Here is a 17,679-nt window from a genome sequence, read left to right as displayed (position 1 = left end):
TTTGAAAATGAAGTGATCATTTAAATAACTAAAAAAAAAAAACCAAAACCCAACCCACAAGCAAAGTAAGAAATTGCAAGCTTTTCTTTTAACTTTTTTGTCCTCAATATCTTTTGCCTTAGCAACAGAAGAACCTTGAAGGATATGTGGGGTTTGCAAACCTTCCAAATCAAGTTTACCGAAAGTCTGTGAAGAGAGGATTTGAATTCACACTCATGGTAGTAGGTAAGTTTCTTTCTTTGAGTGGTGATCTTTAGAAGTATATTGATGCACTTCTTAAAATCTATGATGATGATGTAAATGTTTTGCATGCTGTGATGAGAAAATGTGCATCTTCCTCTTTTAGACTGTTAAATCTAGAGCGTTTAAAAAGTACATGTTGTCTGATGCACAAGTAGATGAGGAGAATAAAGAATAAGAACTATATAGTTCATACAGTCTAAGAAAAAAGTTTGGTGTGGATCTAGTCTAAAGTGTGACTTGCAAGTATGACATAATAGGAGTAATTTGAACTTGAATTTTCATTTGAATAAAAGAATTTAGCTGCTTTTACAGTTGAATGCAAACATGGCAAACTAGGATCCAAAAGTAAAGCTGGAATCTTTCCTTGCACATAACCAGGCAGCAGGATCCTGTATATCCTGCATTTCTGTGGCCACAAAACTGTGCTACAAAATCAAAGCTTTAATTTAAACAAATCTTTGTAGTTTGTATGGTTGCAGAGAAAACCAAATGTAAACAGTGTGCTCCTTATGGACTACAGAGGGTGGGAAACTGTAGTTAGTATGGATGAATAATGCCTTGCAGAATGGTTCATTTAGGCTTCAGTAATGACCCAAATTGTCATCTTTCCTGCTAGGATGTCCAATTTCCTTCCCCCGCCCCTCTTTTCAGTACTTGTACAATAGTAGACTGTTATTAAGTAAGGGTACATTTGTGTGAAACTGACACGTATATACTGGATATGTGACTCAGTTTTGACATGCTAATGGTTAAAATAATACTAGTAAAAGTGGTTTATAATAGACAGCTGTCTCTTTGTTGATGTCTACTTTTATCTTTTGTAATTTGGCTAGCTTGGTAATGCTTTGATGTTTTGTCATCAATACAATGGGTATTTTGTGCAGTCATGTACATGTAGCATGTTACATAATAGTACTATTGATAGAGTCAGAAATCAAGGTCAAATTGGTGACAACTCATTGTTGATCACTTAAAACTTTATTCTGATTACAAAGTGAGTCAGAATTTTAAAATTTGAGGGTTGCTTTTTAATTTTGGACCTTGATTACAGGTTCCTTTGTAATCTAGCATCCAAGTACATAATTCATTATTAGGTGCAGAACTGTTTAATCATAAATAAAAGGTGGTTTTCTGCTATCTACAGGAAAAAGGGAGGAAGAAAGGAAGGAACTGTCTTCATAAAGTATTATTTCAGAATGGGACATAATTTGTGCTTCCAAGTTTCATTCTTGCAAAAAGCAAGTTATTTAAAGCACGAGTAGTAGATGTAGCAATGTATTAGACCTGGAGAAAGTGTGTAAAATTACCTTGATGTTCTTATGTTTGCCTTTAGTACAGTCTAATACAATTGCACTTAGGAGAACCGTAGAAGATTGTGGCAATCAAGAAGAAAAGTTAGTCCAAAATTAGATTGAAAAAGAGGTGTTTATCAGGAAATTTTGTTACTAGTTTTATTTCTAATGTTTTTGTACTGACTGCAAAGACTTAATCCATTTGCACGCAGATTTGCGCTATTGTCTGGAAGTTTATTGGGGGAATTGGCAATAGCTTTCTAAATGAAAAATGCATCTAATTCTGTCTTTCCAACCCCCAAGTATAGAAATCAGATACTTGAAAGTGAGTGTTTAAACAAAATGATGGCTGATCTTTTAGTACTCTAATTCTGGGAAGGGATGATTTTGTTTCAAAGTGATGTGTGTGGTAATAGTATGCCCTGAAAAAATGTCTTTTAAATATGAAGATTAAATTGTGTATTAGTGATCACTTGTGTTGGTAAACATTGTTATGTAATGTGCAGTTAGATTCTTAGAATTTCAATTATTTATTATTGTGTTTATTCTTTGAAATAATATACTCTGACTTGATTTGAGGTCTTTAGCTGACATCATGATACAGTTCTGTAATAGTAAATGGGATTATCTATAATCTCATTAAAATTTAAGTTTGAAAATGTAGTGCTAATCTGTATATGGTTGGTGCTGGCTGAATAAGAATACTGTATGTATCATCTCTTAGCGATAATCTAAAATACCCTCTTGCTCTTTTCACTGTGGAGAATGGTATGTACATGGCTGCCTTTTACTGTGGATAGCACAATTGCTAGTCTGATGGCTATAGGTGCTTTGGTGTCAGTATGTTGCCTGTTTGTTCTGAAATGAAAAATGAGGAAAACAATGCTTATGGTTGTCAAACAGGTACAAGGAAGAAGACAAATGTTGGAGTTCTCTGATGTCTGTGTCCAGCTATTTCCAGGTGTCTGTGAGGCTTGATATTGCGGCTAATGCATTTGTATAGAAACTATTTTCCAGTTGTCTGTTTAGTCTGGAATTATCAGGTAAATTTAAGAGATGCACATAGTGTGATATCTGGCTTCTTTGTCTTGAAATGTGCATTATAAAAAGTCACTGGATCGGTGTTTTGGGGGGACTTGTCAATATGGTTGTACACCTGTACTGACTGTTGTAGAAACAATTCAGTTTTCAGTTTTACTGTGTAAGATACTTGTTGCTGAGGAAGTAGTAAGTACAGCATCCAACAGATCTGACATTGTTGCCAGTAAGAATTTTTGCAGGAAGATAGATCAGTTTTACAGAACCTTTCTAGTGAATTAAGTGTGAGCATACTCCATAAAATGCATATTCCTCAGGAGTGAGTTACTGTCATTGCCTTGAAGGTGATGGGGCTGCCCATAGCAGTGTGTGGCACTTTCCTGTGCTTCTGTTGTACTGGTGAAGTTGGAGAGAGGACTTTTAAATTTGGGTGTGCATAAGGCTGAGTAGTTATTGAATAGCCTAGAGCATGGTTCTGGAGCAGGGTTGGGACATAAGTGCTTCTTATGTGAGCCCCTTATGTGATTGAAGACATTGTTTTGGAAGTGTCTCCATTTCAGCGATACTGACAGTGCTCTGTCCTGTCACTTGCTCTTTGAGTCAAGACTCGGTGAGATTATTTGAGGCTTGTAATGCTAGTGTAGTCTTTTCTGTAAATATAGTTACTAATTTGTGGGTGTTCAGGTGTTTATATTAAATTGAACTAAAGGTGGAGTATTTATGAACTGCACACATATAATTATAAAAAGTTGATGTTAAAGTATCCTTTTTATATTTAATGTTTTAAGAATCATTGAAAAGCTAACCTTAATAGGAACTGGGGTTACTTTGTAATATTTAGCCATAATAAACATTTAAACATTTCTATCTCTCTAACTGTATTTATGTTTTCTAATTTATATTGTTTCTTTTGGTAGTGTTTCTAAACTTTTCTTAAGAAACTGAAAACTGAAATAGTTCTTTATTTTCTTTATGGATCAGTTGTCATTGGACATGGATTTGTCTTTAAAATTTTCATTAATTTCATATTAGTCGTATGCTAAAAGACTAATAATTAGTAGTTTAAAGTGCACTACATCTGAAATGACTTGGTTTTATAGAATAAAAACTAACAAGCGCCGCCTCTGAGGACAAGACATAAAGTAGGCAGAAATAATGCATTAAGCAGAGCTTCATTCTCCATGCTTTCAAAGGTAGACATCTAAATAGTGGTTTAAAGAAGCTAATTCTACATCTGAAATATTAAAGCTCACCAGTGGAAAAAATGTCAAGTTTGCCTCAGTAGGCTGCTTCCTTCATAATCTTATGTAATCTCTTCAAGTAGAAGAGAGTTGTTAAAACACTTGAGAACCAAACATAAATATTTGGTCTGTTTGAAATCCGAAGTGTATTCTCCATATTTCTCTGCTGTATAGGTTTTTTGGAGGAAAGTACATGCTTAAGTCAGATGCTTAGAGAAAATAAAACTTCCAGAAGTAATACTACCATGGTTAGCTCACAGTTAAAGAAAATCTTAATTGTGAAATTGTAGTTCTGTCTGTTTATTAATATAATTACACTTGCTTAAGTAGTGGGTGTGTGGTTTTCTTCTTGTTTTAGTGTAATGAGGTGTGGAACAAACAGAGTTGCTTTTCAGTGTGTCTTTTTTCTAAACACTGAATCAGGAAATCCCTCTTTTGTTATTCTTGTATTGAAATTACACTGTTAACATGTGACTTGAACCAACACCCAAGTAGATGCAAAGTTGTAATTTTAAAACATTCTTTTCTCCTGTAGAATTTATGTACTTAAGAATAATTATTAGGAGTGTCTTTTCCTAGAGCTATATGCTTTAAGGTGTTCAGGCTTTATGAGTCTTACTAGAGGTTGGACTCTTAAATTTGCTTTTTTTTTTTTTTTTTTTTTTTTTTTTTTTTTTTTAAATCATCTGATTTGCCAAGTGCAGAACACTTAGTCAAGAGACTTTCTAGAGGACCTTTCTACACAGTTCCTATTTCTTGGACAACTGTTTGGTAGCTTCGGCTCTGAAAGCTGTTTTGAAACCTCTCTTACAGTAAATTGTCTGTTTTGTTTTCTAATTGGTGCTTTAGCCTTGTAGATCACCTGTAGATTACAATTTAAAGAAAAATGTCATGCAGTATTGTCACAGTGTTTCATTTGTAATTATATGCATACTCAAATGTTTTGGTTTAAACATGGCTTTTTGGCATGGACTAAAAGGAAAGGGCTGTATTTTGCAAGACTTGAAGAAAAAGCAGTCTCTGATTTTAAAATGCTTTTATTGTTCACTGAAGAAAACTTGGACTGATTTAATACTGGCATCTTGTGATGGATCATGTTCGGATTAGAATTACCCCTTTCATTTGTTCACTTTCTAGTGCAGTTTATCAAGACAAGAGCCTCAGATGCGCACAGCTACTTGTTCTTTGCTAGCCTGATATCTTCCCCCCCCCCAAATTTTAAAACCAGGAACAAAATTGTTAAGCATATAGCAGGATAGGAAGAATAATTAAGTGAAAAATAATAGGGGGTTGGACAGTACAACTTAAAAACAGTTTTGGGATGATCCCAGTTTTTGTTGACTGCTGTGATTTGAAATCCTTTTAATGAAGGTGTCTGTACTATAAACTAAACTATACTACCACAGTATCTGAGCATGTGTTTTGCCTTCAGTGTGACCTTCATTCTTGGCTGTTTAAGATCAGGCCAGTATCACCACTGAGTATTTGTTACCTAACTTTGCCATTAGTTTAGAGGCCTCTAGGCACTACTACCATACAAATATAGCTTAAATTAAAACATGATTTCTTTTAAACCAGGAAAACAAAAGTGAGTTTTGACCTCCCCAGTCAGTACTTAGCTTCCCTGGGCTGTACTGTTGCATTATCAGTTACAGATTTTCCTCCTGTATACAGTTGGGGGTGTACACTGACACACGTCTTAGAAAGAAGCAACATATTATGGAAAAGAACTAGTAAAGCCTTTTTTATTTCTTGAATGTGTCCTGCCTCCTTTTCCCCTGTAACTTCACATCTTCTGAATACCTCCATTCCTATAATACTCTCATCCATTAAAAATTGTCACGTGTTCCGTGCTATGGCCTTGGCTGCAGCCCATTTTGAGCTACTTGCATGAGGGCTGACAGCCTGTCTGGTACTGCTGTGCCAGTGGGCTAGGGCCGGGTTAGACAGCGTGCTTTCAGTTCCCAGAATACTCTTTCTGTAAAGAAAAGTAGTAGTCTGGGTTCAACTGTTGTGTAACAGATACAGCTCCCTTAGGAAACCAGATAAAAAAAAATCAAAAAAAGATATTTTAAGTTGCAGGTATTCTGATGATAGGATTATGAGATTTCAGTGAAGTACAGAAATAAGAAAGGTTCTCTGAAGAATTTTGTAACCTTAAAAACCCCATAACTCACTGTCTTTCATGTACTGGTTCTGTGGATATGTGCTCCAGCAATGATGTCTACAGAGTATTAAAATTGATAGTTTAATACTTATGTGTACGTGGTGGGGATGCCAAAGCAAAATATGCCGAATTCTGGAGAGTTGGCAGAGATAAAAATGAAAGAAATAGAAAACCAGTGGAAATCAGAATGGAATCAGGGTATTCCTAGAGATGACACATTCCTCTGGAGTAATCTCTGTTGATGGAGTAATGCCTTAGCAATAGCATATCACTCCTTTTTGTGGAAGAAAGTTGATAAAGGTTTTTTGAGAAGGCAGAATAAGTGAACTCTGAAGATCTTCCTGTGGAAAAGATTTGAAAGGTCAGCAATTTAACAATGAGTTTACTGGCCTGCAGTGTGTAATTTTTTTTTTTTTTTTTATTCCACTGAGTTACTTTTAGGTAAGAGCTAGAAGTATAGATTCATGTGACTACTTTGCCTCAATTAGAAAATCTTCTCTCATACTTGTTTTGTTGTATGAATGGGTTTCCATTTGGATATCTTCCCCCCTCTGTTTGCCTGTTTTGTGGTATTTTCCTGTGCCTTTTTCTAGTGTTGGGGGAAAACCTGCACTAAGTTTAAAACCTGATGGAGGAAGAGAAACTTTTTACAGTGTATTGTTGTTGAAACAGTGTTGGGGAAAGTCAGTTAATCTACCTATTTGAGTTTATCTAGAAACTATAGCTCTTCAAATACTCTAATAGCATAGTGGTTTTTAATCACTCAGTATAAAAGAACTCACATTTTAAAATTCTAATTTTTGTTAAGTTCATTTTAAACATTTCCCTCACTGTGCAATAGCTTAGACTTGTACTGGAGGATGCTTAAGGACTAACGACAAGAACCAAAGTATTTAAAGTGATTGCTCTTCAATTCTCAAATTTTCATTGTTTGCAACTACAACATTGATTGGAATTGTAGTGCTTACTGGACAACTTCTAAAGACCATTTGGGTTATTATTTTCTTTATTAACGGTTTGGATGGAAAGCTTCTTGAGTAAATTGTATGAAAGCCGACTTCAGTATTGTATCTCTTACTGCATGTTTCCTGTCATACAAACCATGAGTTCTGACAACTAACCTTAAATACCAAGTATTATTATATTAAAATATTGCTTTGAAAAATTAAGGAAAGGTTTTGTAAAGCTTTGGTGGTTGTATTTAAACTAAACTGTTTCTTGTGTGGTAGCGTTTTGGTCAGACCCTAATTTATCTTTTAAAATTCTTGGTTTGTTTCCTGGCAAAGATTTTTGAGAGAACAGACTTCTACCAAAGTGTGTGGATGTGAACCCATAATTTGGCAAAAATTTGCCTGTAACCTAATTGGCTTTTATTTCTTTAAACAAGTGATGATTCTGTTGGAAACATTTTCTTTTTACTGTTTCCTGTATAATTTCCTTGTCAGCCTTGTTGCAAAGGGTATGAATTCTTTTACTTCTATCGGTATTTAAAACTGGGTCTTTAATAGATAAATTCAGGGAATTTAATGAAAACTATCATGAGATACTGTGCTCTCCATTGTGTAGCTGTCATCATCATCATCTTCACTGTCTTTTTAAGCTTTGTGGAGTTTTTCAATACTTACCTATATAATTAATCCTTTCACGGTATTAGCTGTCTTCAGGCAAGTTGTAACTTTTGCTATGTTTCTAGCTAAACATAATTTTTTTTGCTCTAGGTGTTTTTTCTTATCCTAGCTTACTGGTTTTTAGTTTTATTTCTAAATAAAAATGTCCTTGTTGATTTTACACATCTAAATATGTGTGCACATGCACATAAACACAGTTACTCTGTTGGTATTTCATATATCACAGTAGGCTTGTTCATTATGGTGAGATCAGCATTTGAACCTTGCCTTTGTTCCTGTCATGACAGGTTTGTAGGTCACAGTTTATCTGAAATGGATAAATCTGGGTTTTTGTTATTAGAATAGTCACTGCCTGATGTTCTAGTTATGCTTTTGTAGATGCTCAGGTGTAATGTTTTTTACTGCAATGTGTAAACTTAAACACATCTTGAAGAAGGTACATAACTAATGGATATGTTCCACTTCTCAAATTGGTTATCAGGTGGCCCGCACTTGTTTTCATTCTACCCTCAAAAGTCAACAGATGGTCCTGAGCTGTCATGGTGCATTGGTATGTTGCAAGGTAGATGATGCACATCATGCTACTACTGTTCACAGTTCCTTAGCCCTGGATAATCAGGTGCCAGCTTACTGCAGGACTCTTTTGGGGACCATCTTTGCAACAAGTTGAGTGAGATTTTTGTCTAATAAGTCAGGTTTTTGTGTAGATAAATATGGCACATGAATTGAAAACTGCTGCTTTCTTCCTGTTGGCTGAAAATGTTAGGCTTGCCTGCTGTATCAAGAAATGCTGACATTTTCATGAATGAATAGGTTAATACTGTAACCGAAGTGATACTCTTGGATGGAGTATTTGTGGTCTAAATATCCAATTGTAGTAAAGCCACTGTGACCTATTAAATGTGTCTCTCTTTTGATTCAATATTCATGTTTTCCCCCTGGCTGATTTTGCAATAGCCAGTTCAGATCTTCACTGTGAATCCACTTGAAGCTATTAAATTTTGTTTCTTTTTCTAGTGTTTTTCTATATATGGTATAGCTATTGCACGCAGCTGTTTCATTTTGTTTTTCGGATGTTTTTCTATTGAGGTTCTGAGCACATTAACTGACAAATCAGTTTATACCATAGTCTTGTATAGAATTTATTTTATTAAAGTGAATGAACTCAATTCTTTTCTGGTGTTGTAGTCTGATGTTTTTTCCAGTCGTTTACCATAACATAATACTGAAGGCAGAATATTTAGGCTTACCAGTGGTTGGGGTTGAGAAAGGCTGATGAAGCTGTGTCATCAGATTAGCTTTCCTTTTTGAGTTCTTGTCAGCCTTTACTTCATCCCAGTTTATCACTATGGTAGTTTTGTTACTTGTACCAAGAGCACAAATGTAAGAACTCTTACACTATCATGGAATGGTGCTAAGTTTCTGTCAGAGAAGATAGAAACTGTGTTGAGTGTAATGATGCCATTAAATGTATTTCCTTCCCTCTGTTAAGCTTGAAGTGAAAGTTTTCGGAGGGTCCTGACTTCCTAATTTCACAAGCAGGTTCTGTCTTTGTATCGCTAAAGTTTTGACTTCTGTCACTGATGAGGCTTTAAGCCAGAAATGATGCTGACATCTTAAAACTGAAACTACAAGTGTGTCAAAGCTAATGTGAAGTGCATCATTCTGATGCTTCTGTTCATGAAACTTCTGCAGTGAAGCTTAAATGAGCATTTTTCCTGGGGCAGATGTTTCTCCAGAAGGGCAGAAATGGTCTGTGATTTCAGGGCATTAAACTCTTGACCTCCCACGGAATTGAGAAGCAGTGCAACGGAAGGACCCAAATGTGGGCTGGATAAGGACAGTGAGTGTCAGTTCTAACAGCATCTGGCTCTGGTATTTTACTGCTTGCTATGCATGAAGTGGTGCTGCTTTCCCTGTGAGGTGGCAGCTTGATTATTAGAGAAGAATCTGAAGCATTCCCAGGTCCCAGGTGGACATCTCCAACTGCAAACAACAGTGCTTTTTAAAACAGCAGTTTTGCAGTCTGAAGTCATTGTATGTTATGTTTCGAATTTATGGACTGTTGTGATTTGAGCTCAGAGGACAACTGAGCACCATGCAGCTGTTCACTCACCCCTTCTGCCAAGTGATGGGAAGGAGAAAAATTAATCAAAAGGCTCTGGAATGGACATAAAGATGGGGAGGGGTGTCTCATCCATTACAGTCACAGGCAAAAGACAGGCTCTTTAGGGGAAGAAAACAAAATCCCTTCTGGGCTCATTTTTGTTCCCAATCTCTGTACCTCCTCGTCCTCCAGCATACCTCCTCCTCCAGTGGTGCAGGGGATGGGGGGGGTGGGGTGGGGGGTGCAGTCAGTCTGCCACTTCTTCCTGCAAAAGTGAGGGGAATCACTCTTCTGCATTCTTCCCCCTGCTCCACGTGGCCTGTCTTTCATGGGAGACAGTCCTCCACGAAGTCTCACTGCTGTGAGTCCTCCCCACAGGATGCATTCTTCTTGATGCTCCATTGTGGGTCACTCCCATGTGTTGCAGTCCTCCCAGCACCAAACTACAACCGTGGGAGCTGCTTCTTTCCACAGAATCCTGGGGACCCTCCACAGGCCACAGGTGAATCTCTGCTCCACCAGTGACCTCCGGGGTGGTTGGAGGGTGGCCCTGACATCTCACCATGGGATACAGGGGGGCTCTGTTCTGGGGTACACGCATGCGCACACACACACACACAAACACACACACGCACACACACCCCCCCTTCCTCTTCCTTCCTTCCACTGGCCTCGGTGTTTGTACAGGTGATCTTCTCAGAACTCCTACTCACAAGTTCCCCCTCCTCAGGTTTCCCCTTCTTTAATATGTTATTGCAGAGGCGCAGCCACCATTGCTAATTGGCTTGGCCTTGGTGCAGAGGCGGGTGTGACTTGGAGCCAGGAGAGCTTCTTACAGGGGGTCACCACTGTTAGCCTCACCACACAAACCCAGCACAGGGCCAATCCTGAATCTTGAGTCCATTTTCTATTACTAAGTCAGTGAAAAAATAGTAATTCAGTGGTTTGAAAGCAGTTGTTGGATGGCTGAGAATCACAGTACAGGCTTTGCAGTAACAAGCATTGTGCTAAAATGAGGACCTGTGAAACAAACAGCTGCTGAAAAACACAATTATCAGATAAGCACAAATGACATGAAGCAGCAAAGGGAATTCATTGCACACATTCATTGATTATTATTACTGCGTTGATCCCCCATGTCTTCTGTCTTTCAAGACACAAATGCTCTGCTTTGTAATCAAAAGCATTGTAGGGAACTGTGCGTTTTAGAAGCGAGTAACGTCGATCTTGTTTTGTTCCAGTGTTTTGGAACTTGCTGTCTTTGATCTACTACTCATTTGAAGACCGTATTTTTTTGACCTTAAATGTTACTTGCCCAGTGATACAACAAAGTGTTATCTTGTTCTACTGTGATGGAAATGCCTGTTATCGAGGCTCTGGTTGTTGTCAGTCAGGCCAGCAGTTCACTTAATTAAAGGATATTGAAATATTGCACCAAATGTAGTTTGATTTGTATTATTTGGAATAATCTGGGTTTTGTTATAAATGACGTAATCTCAGGAATATTCTAAAGCTGCCTCATGAAAGATCTGAATAGTTCACCTATGATATAATATTGTGGTGAAGAGCTAGTTGAGCTTTCATCTATAAATATGTCTTAAACCCTATGATGTAGAACATTTATTTTGTATAAAACTGTGATCTGCCTTCACATCTACATGACTTTTCTCACAAGGAGATATTGTTCAAGTTTGTCCCATGCTGCAGAGTTAAAAGGGAGCTGTAGGTTTTCTGAGAATAACGTTTTTTGTTTGTCTTGAAAGTCAGCAGTTCTTTTTTACCATCTGTTCTTCCTTGGCTTAAGGTATAAGAAAGCTTCCGGTTATTCTTGCTTCACTGTTTTCCTTATTAACTGTTCACATCTGCCATTGATGAAGAGGATTTGGTTTGTTTTCTTTTTTTCACCCCCTGAAAATGATTTAAGTGGCAGTCTGTCAAAGAGGCCTTTGAGCAGTTTGTAATACTCAGAAGTAAAAATGCCATTGTCTTCATGTAGGATGGCCCAGGTAAATAACAGAAGGAGTTCTTGAGGACAAGCTTGAGTCTGAACATCAGTTGTCTTGGGTAATGTGTGATGGTGTTTTGCTTAATGACCTATGGAGAGATTAGCAACATAAAATAGTGTTGGAGTTTTATTGTAATAGTTTTTAGAGGGATTTTCCTTCTGAATTTACTTCATTTTGCTCATCAGTATTCTAATCTTATATCTCAAGACTTTTGGCAAAAGGCACAGGGGATGTAGAAACCTTTGAGAATGTTGCGTGGGTTTGTGGCTAGCCATTCCTCCATGCTCCTAGCAACAGAACTGAAGTTGTGAAAATAAATTATATCTTCTCTTTTTGGACATTTAGTGTATGACACTCCTTGATCTGAAAATGCCAAAGGTAGCCTTCTTAGTATGAGTCTTCTCATGCAGAAAGAAATAGTGTTAAACAAAATCCTAACCACCTTGTTTCCATGTACTCTGAATCCTGTGTGAGAGGACTAATGCAGGGCTTAGCCTGAGCAGGACAAGTGAAGCCTCTTGTTCTACACCCCAGGTATGTTCCCCAGCACTGCCATCTGTGGCCTGTTGATTAACTTTAGTGAAACCCTAGCAAAGTTAGACCTTGAAGAGCACAGTCTCGCCTACTGCACCAAATCCTCTTCTGTATGTAGATTATCAATAAAAATATCATTTTACATTTATTTGTGCTGAAATGTTTCCATTTTTATTCTTTTATGGTCTGGGGTGCTTACAGTACATAAAACTTTTATCTGAACAATATTTCAAGGGTATATTTTGTCTCCTCCTTCCTGAGTAACTGGGGCTAAAGAACTAAACCAGTTACCACTGCACAGAAATGTCTTCTCTCTGTGATTTTGCAAAATCAGTACCTGCTTCTGCTACAGTACAGGTAGACCTTAATCCAATAGTGCATGTTACTTATGAATTCACTTGATAGACTAACACAGTCTAGTGGTTGGGAAACTAAATCTGTGAACTTGTCTTAAGAGGAAATACACACGGTTTCTTTCTCTGTATGTTTTGGTCCTTGTACTTGCTGTTGAAGTGTTTAATAGTGAAGTCACTCTAAAATCAAACATTTTTATTGACTGAATGCAAAGAAATGAGCTGAGACTTGGATGATTGGGCCAGATTTTAGTCTTAAGTATTCCTTAAAGTGGAACAATTTGGCTTGAATTATCACAGCTATTTCAGTCTATACAATAAGTAAAAGGATTTTTATATGCTGTTAGATTGTGGTTTGAACTGAGGGCAGTGTCCAAATTTGTATTTGACAGTGAATTTATCTGCTTTGGTCAATTTATGTCAAACGGCAGACATTCAGATAACTGAGTAAAATAGAACTGACTCAGAGGAAGTATTTTATGAACTTCTCAGACAGTTGGACTATTTGAGATTCTATTAAAAACCAGCTTCTGCTTTAAGTAACAACAAAAGCATTTCTACTACAGCTAATTGCAAAACATTTTTATACACATGTCTAATTAGAAAGGACTTGAGACCTACAAGGTCAAAGCATCAAGCATACTTTGTAATCAACAGACAAACTTCTAGGCAGTGTGTGTGTGTGTGTGTGTGTGTGTGTGTATATATATATGTATATATATATGTAATTCTTCTTGTCCCTCAGTTTTGGCACCCCTCATGTTTTCTATCTGTCTGGGTTTTTTGCTAAAAATAAACTTAATTTCTTAGAAGTAATTTGCTTTTGGGGCACAGTGTAGAATGCTGTATTTTCTAATGTGTATTAAATTGTGTTAAGTGGTTGACTAAGACCAGGCAAGGACACAGACAGCAGGATGAGTAGAAAATAGAGGAAATAAAGAGGATCAACGTAATGACAGTAGCTGAAATCGTGACATGGTACTGTTTGGAGAAAGTGAGTATCTGTAAAGATGGATGAAGAGTTCTCGGGTTGCATGCCTCCTGCAGATTCTTGACTGTGCATCTGTAGTGCTCTTTTAAAATGCTTCAGAATAGCCTTGCTCCTACTAAGTGTTAAGCAGCCATTTCTTGCTTAGAGTTTGTGACTAACTAAAGTCAGTGCTTTTTGGTTTTTGAGAAATGAATTTTGAGTTGAATAGCATCAGGACCTGCCTGTAGATGATGCTTGCTTTTTCATTCACTATTTGTAACTTCTCAAAAGCACACATTGTTAAGAGGTCAAAATAAAGATCTCTAGCAAATAGCACCATAAGCTTTGGGAGATAAATGGTATTTCAAGGAAATACTGCTGCTTGTTTGCATGCCTTTTTACAGAATCATGAAATAGTTCAGGTTGGATGGAATATCTGAAAGATGTCTGGTCCAGCCACTGTTGGAAGCACTTTCACGTACTTTTTCTTGGACATCTGCTTTTGTACTCTAGCAGGACAAAGGTACTGGGTATAGATAAAATAAGCTAGGTGCCATTTCGAAGTCACAGTTGGTGGCAGTTCGAGCGTTTCAGGAAGGTGCTGGTATGGAGCACTTGGTCAGAATGAAGGTTTTAAGTTCTGTACATAGCTTTTATTGAAAAGGCTTATTGAATTCTTTTAAAATGTTAAATTGTCTGACTGTGCTCGTGCTGAAAGAGCAGTTGTATTTCAGGCTAGATTTTTTTAAATTTTCCTTGTACATGGGGTCACGCTTAAAACTGGAGTTTTCTGAAAGGTCTTTTGTATGTTACCTATGTATGTTACCTATGGCCATGTAATAGCTGCGGAATCAATGTATGTTTTAAGTGGAGGAAGGCAAGGAAAGAAAAATTTTGAGTTTGTGTACAACATCGGTTCATTTTTCTATAGGTTATTTTATTGCTGTACACCATTGTTTGGAAAGCCAGAGGTCAAATCCAGTGGGACTATCCTGCTAATGGTCATTGCACTGTCAATTTTAATACTTTAGGTATGATAAATAATATTTGATCCAATGCCTGCATATGTTTTGTTGAATAAATTAGTGTATACAGTGGTCTGATATCTGTTACATTCTTGAATTTTGAATGAAACATAGGTCCTCCAGTCTGATTATTAAAATTACTTGACAAATGTTTCTGTCAAATTGGTTTGTGATGTTAACTTGGTACTCCAAGCATTTCCAGAGACAGACAACATTATAGTCTAGAGATTCATCGTATGGATGAGATGCTGCGTAGGAGTCTTTACCATTCAGCTTTCTCATTTTACCATTTAGGCTGTTTCATTTTGTGTCAAAAAAGTCTAAACTGCAAAAATACTTTTATACCATTTCAACCGGAAGTAGAGTTCAGTAAGATAGAAGATGTTATTGATAGTTTGAAAAGGACTCTGAAATCTTTAGAATTTTTCTCTGGCTAAACTTGTCTCCTGACATGCTTTGTAGTTGCTAAATAGATGAAGTTAGGCTGTTATCATTTTCTCATTAAGCAGATACTGTGAATATTTTATTAAGTAGTAGTTTTTTAACCAAAGATTCCATAGGGTTGCCTCAGATAGAAAGTAGCATTCAATTCAATTGCATATAATGACAGTTATTATTTGAATACTAATTTGAATATGCAGTGTGAAGACATTTGTCAATGTATGTATTTTTAATAAACTCTGAAAGAAATTATTATACAATTAATGAACAAACCTGTAGTTGATTATCTTGTTCCTTTATCATTTTAAAACTGATATGTTGTTGCATCATTTTAATGCCATTGGAAAGCAGGGCAAGAAAGTCTTCCCTCTTACTAGTGAGGTGAGCTGATGGCAGATGCAGAGAGGTTTTTTTTCTGCTTATTCAAATAAGGTTATGCTTGTCAACATTGTGTATTTAGCAGTTTCTTTAACTGACTGCTGCTGTCAGCTTAAAAAATAGTAAAATCAATTTAATGAGTGTTGACTATTAATATTTAAATAAATAGTTTGTAACAATGAAATGATAATAAAATAAGCCCAACAACCATACTTCACTAAAGATATTGTGTTCTTTACTTGTTTGCAATTTTCTAAGTAGTTTAATTTAGATACATCTTTCTAAGGCTGGGTTATTCTCAACTTGCCAAATGCAGACATAAGCATTAAGAATAGGGCCCTAGCCTCCATAAAGATGAATCTTTACTGACTGCATTTTGTGGTTTTGGGGAGGCATTTCTTAACTTGTTCTACATGCTGTTCATATTTGTGCTTTATGGAATGCTCCCTTTTGAGAAGTCTGTCTCTCCCCAGGTAAGTGGTTAAAGACTTAATTTTCATTTTCATCTATATCCTTGTCTGTAAAACTACTTATTCTCCAGAACCACATTCTCTATCCAATCAGTAATAAAGTGGTGGGTTGGGGTTTTTTTTTTGGTTTTGCTTTTTCCTTGTTTTTTTTTTTTTTAGGTTTTTAATAAGGAAGAGAAAGCTGCTTGCTAATTGTCCAGCTACTAGAACTAGACTTTTGCAGGTATCCTAGAGGAGTCAGTACTTCCTAGAAAAAAGTGTCACATCTGAAAAGCTATTTATTTTCTTCAGGTGGACAACATTCTTTTAACAACACCCACTGTCAATGTGCTTTAGATGAAGTTTGAGGCTGGCTCTTACTGGATAAGAATTTGAGAGTCTCTAGCACTTTTAACTCTACAGAAAAGATAAAAAATTGGCTTTGACAGTTAAAAATATTGCAGACCATGGTATCTTTTAGAGCGGTGGGTGTGTATGCCAAATTTAGGTTGACAGTAGTTGCTGTATATTTCCTCTCCTGAGAATTTTCTTCATGAAGTATTTATCTTTTAAAATATCTCTATTTTCACAGAAGATATTTCTGGTGCATATACGAGTACTGACAGTATTGTCTGAGTGACATGACCACCTTGATAAATGTTAACTCTTCATTATGAGGGGGCATAAATACTCAGTTTCTCTTACTTGTAATGAACTGCAGTCTCAATTTGCTGTGTAAGATTTCTTCCCTTCCCCCCCCCCCCACCTTTGGCTTTTTATATAAGCCGTCTTCATAGCTGAAGTTTTATGATAGGTTTTGCTGCATATAGAGGGAAAGATTTTTAAAAATTCAGCTGGGTTTTCTTGATGCAGTGGGAAGCTTTTAAATTAGGTGTCTTAGAAAAACCCCACAAATAAACAAAACCCAAACAAAAACCCAAACCAAAAACAAAAGGCAAAAAACCCCAGGAGAAACTAATAAGCAACTGATAAATTTTTATATTCCTGCTAAGAAGACTAAGATAACTAAAAAGGCTATCTTTGTTTCTGTAGATGATCACATACAACTTTTTAACTAAATTGTGCCTTGATTATGTTTATGCTTCTGAGAAGAGAAGATCAAGGGCCATACCTTATATGCCTTTCTACCTGTTTTCAAGCTGCTGTGTCATACCAGTACTATCAAGTATATTTAGTATCCTTTCATGTCCAGCAAATTGTAGAGATCTTGTTTTTGGTGATTTTGGCTGCAGCCTTTTTGTTGATGTACCTTGGAACCTTTCTGGAAGTCTTATTATTATTTGCTGTTCAAAAACATCTTTAGCTCTTTCCACATATTCCAACAAAGTGACTGCATATGTCAAAATGTATGTATAGCTTCAGAGTTACCTGATTCTAGAAGTAAGCAAAACTGTGGTTCTTGAAGCTATTCTGGGAGGAAGTGAGGGCTTGATATGCTAGGTATGAAGGTGGGAACTACTGAAAGGGAAGATGAAAACAGAAGACAAAGAGAACTTCTTGTATTGCTGCTCAGTCTTGTGATGTAAATTTTGATCTACAAAACTAATTAGTAATTGCATTTCTGTGGATAAAAAAGTGGAAAAATGTGACTGAGACAGATATCCTGCTGTGTGCTGCCCCTGGTTCAAATCACACAATTCAGATTTAGCACTGGGTGCTGCTGAAGAAGTGGAAACGGGGTGTCTGGCTGGTGATAAGGTGGGCCATGATTGCTGAAAGCTGTGGTTCATGGACATGTTTCCGTGGTCAGATCTGTTAACAAAGGTAGATTTTGTTCAGCCTCTTT

At 36.7% G+C, this 17,679-nt stretch overlaps 1 protein-coding gene across 3 annotated transcripts in view; it reads left to right on the top strand.

The window, feature by feature from the left end:
* The window catches only part of SEPT7 (septin 7), a 77,117-nt gene that overhangs the window by 14,724 nt on the left and 44,714 nt on the right, over positions 1-17,679 (top strand). For all 3 annotated transcript variants that reach the window (XM_026843861.1, XM_026843860.1, XM_026843862.1), the window contains one exon: positions 123-225. In XM_026843861.1, coding sequence (XP_026699662.1) covers positions 123-225 — 103 coding nt within the window. The remainder of the gene's footprint in view (positions 1-122; positions 226-17,679) is intronic.

This window comes from Athene cunicularia (assembly GCF_003259725.1).
Source record: "Athene cunicularia isolate RWA chromosome 2 unlocalized genomic scaffold, athCun1 chr2_part2, whole genome shotgun sequence".
Taxonomy (NCBI): Eukaryota; Metazoa; Chordata; class Aves; order Strigiformes; family Strigidae; genus Athene; species Athene cunicularia.
This window is presented reverse-complemented; position numbering and strand designations above follow the sequence as displayed.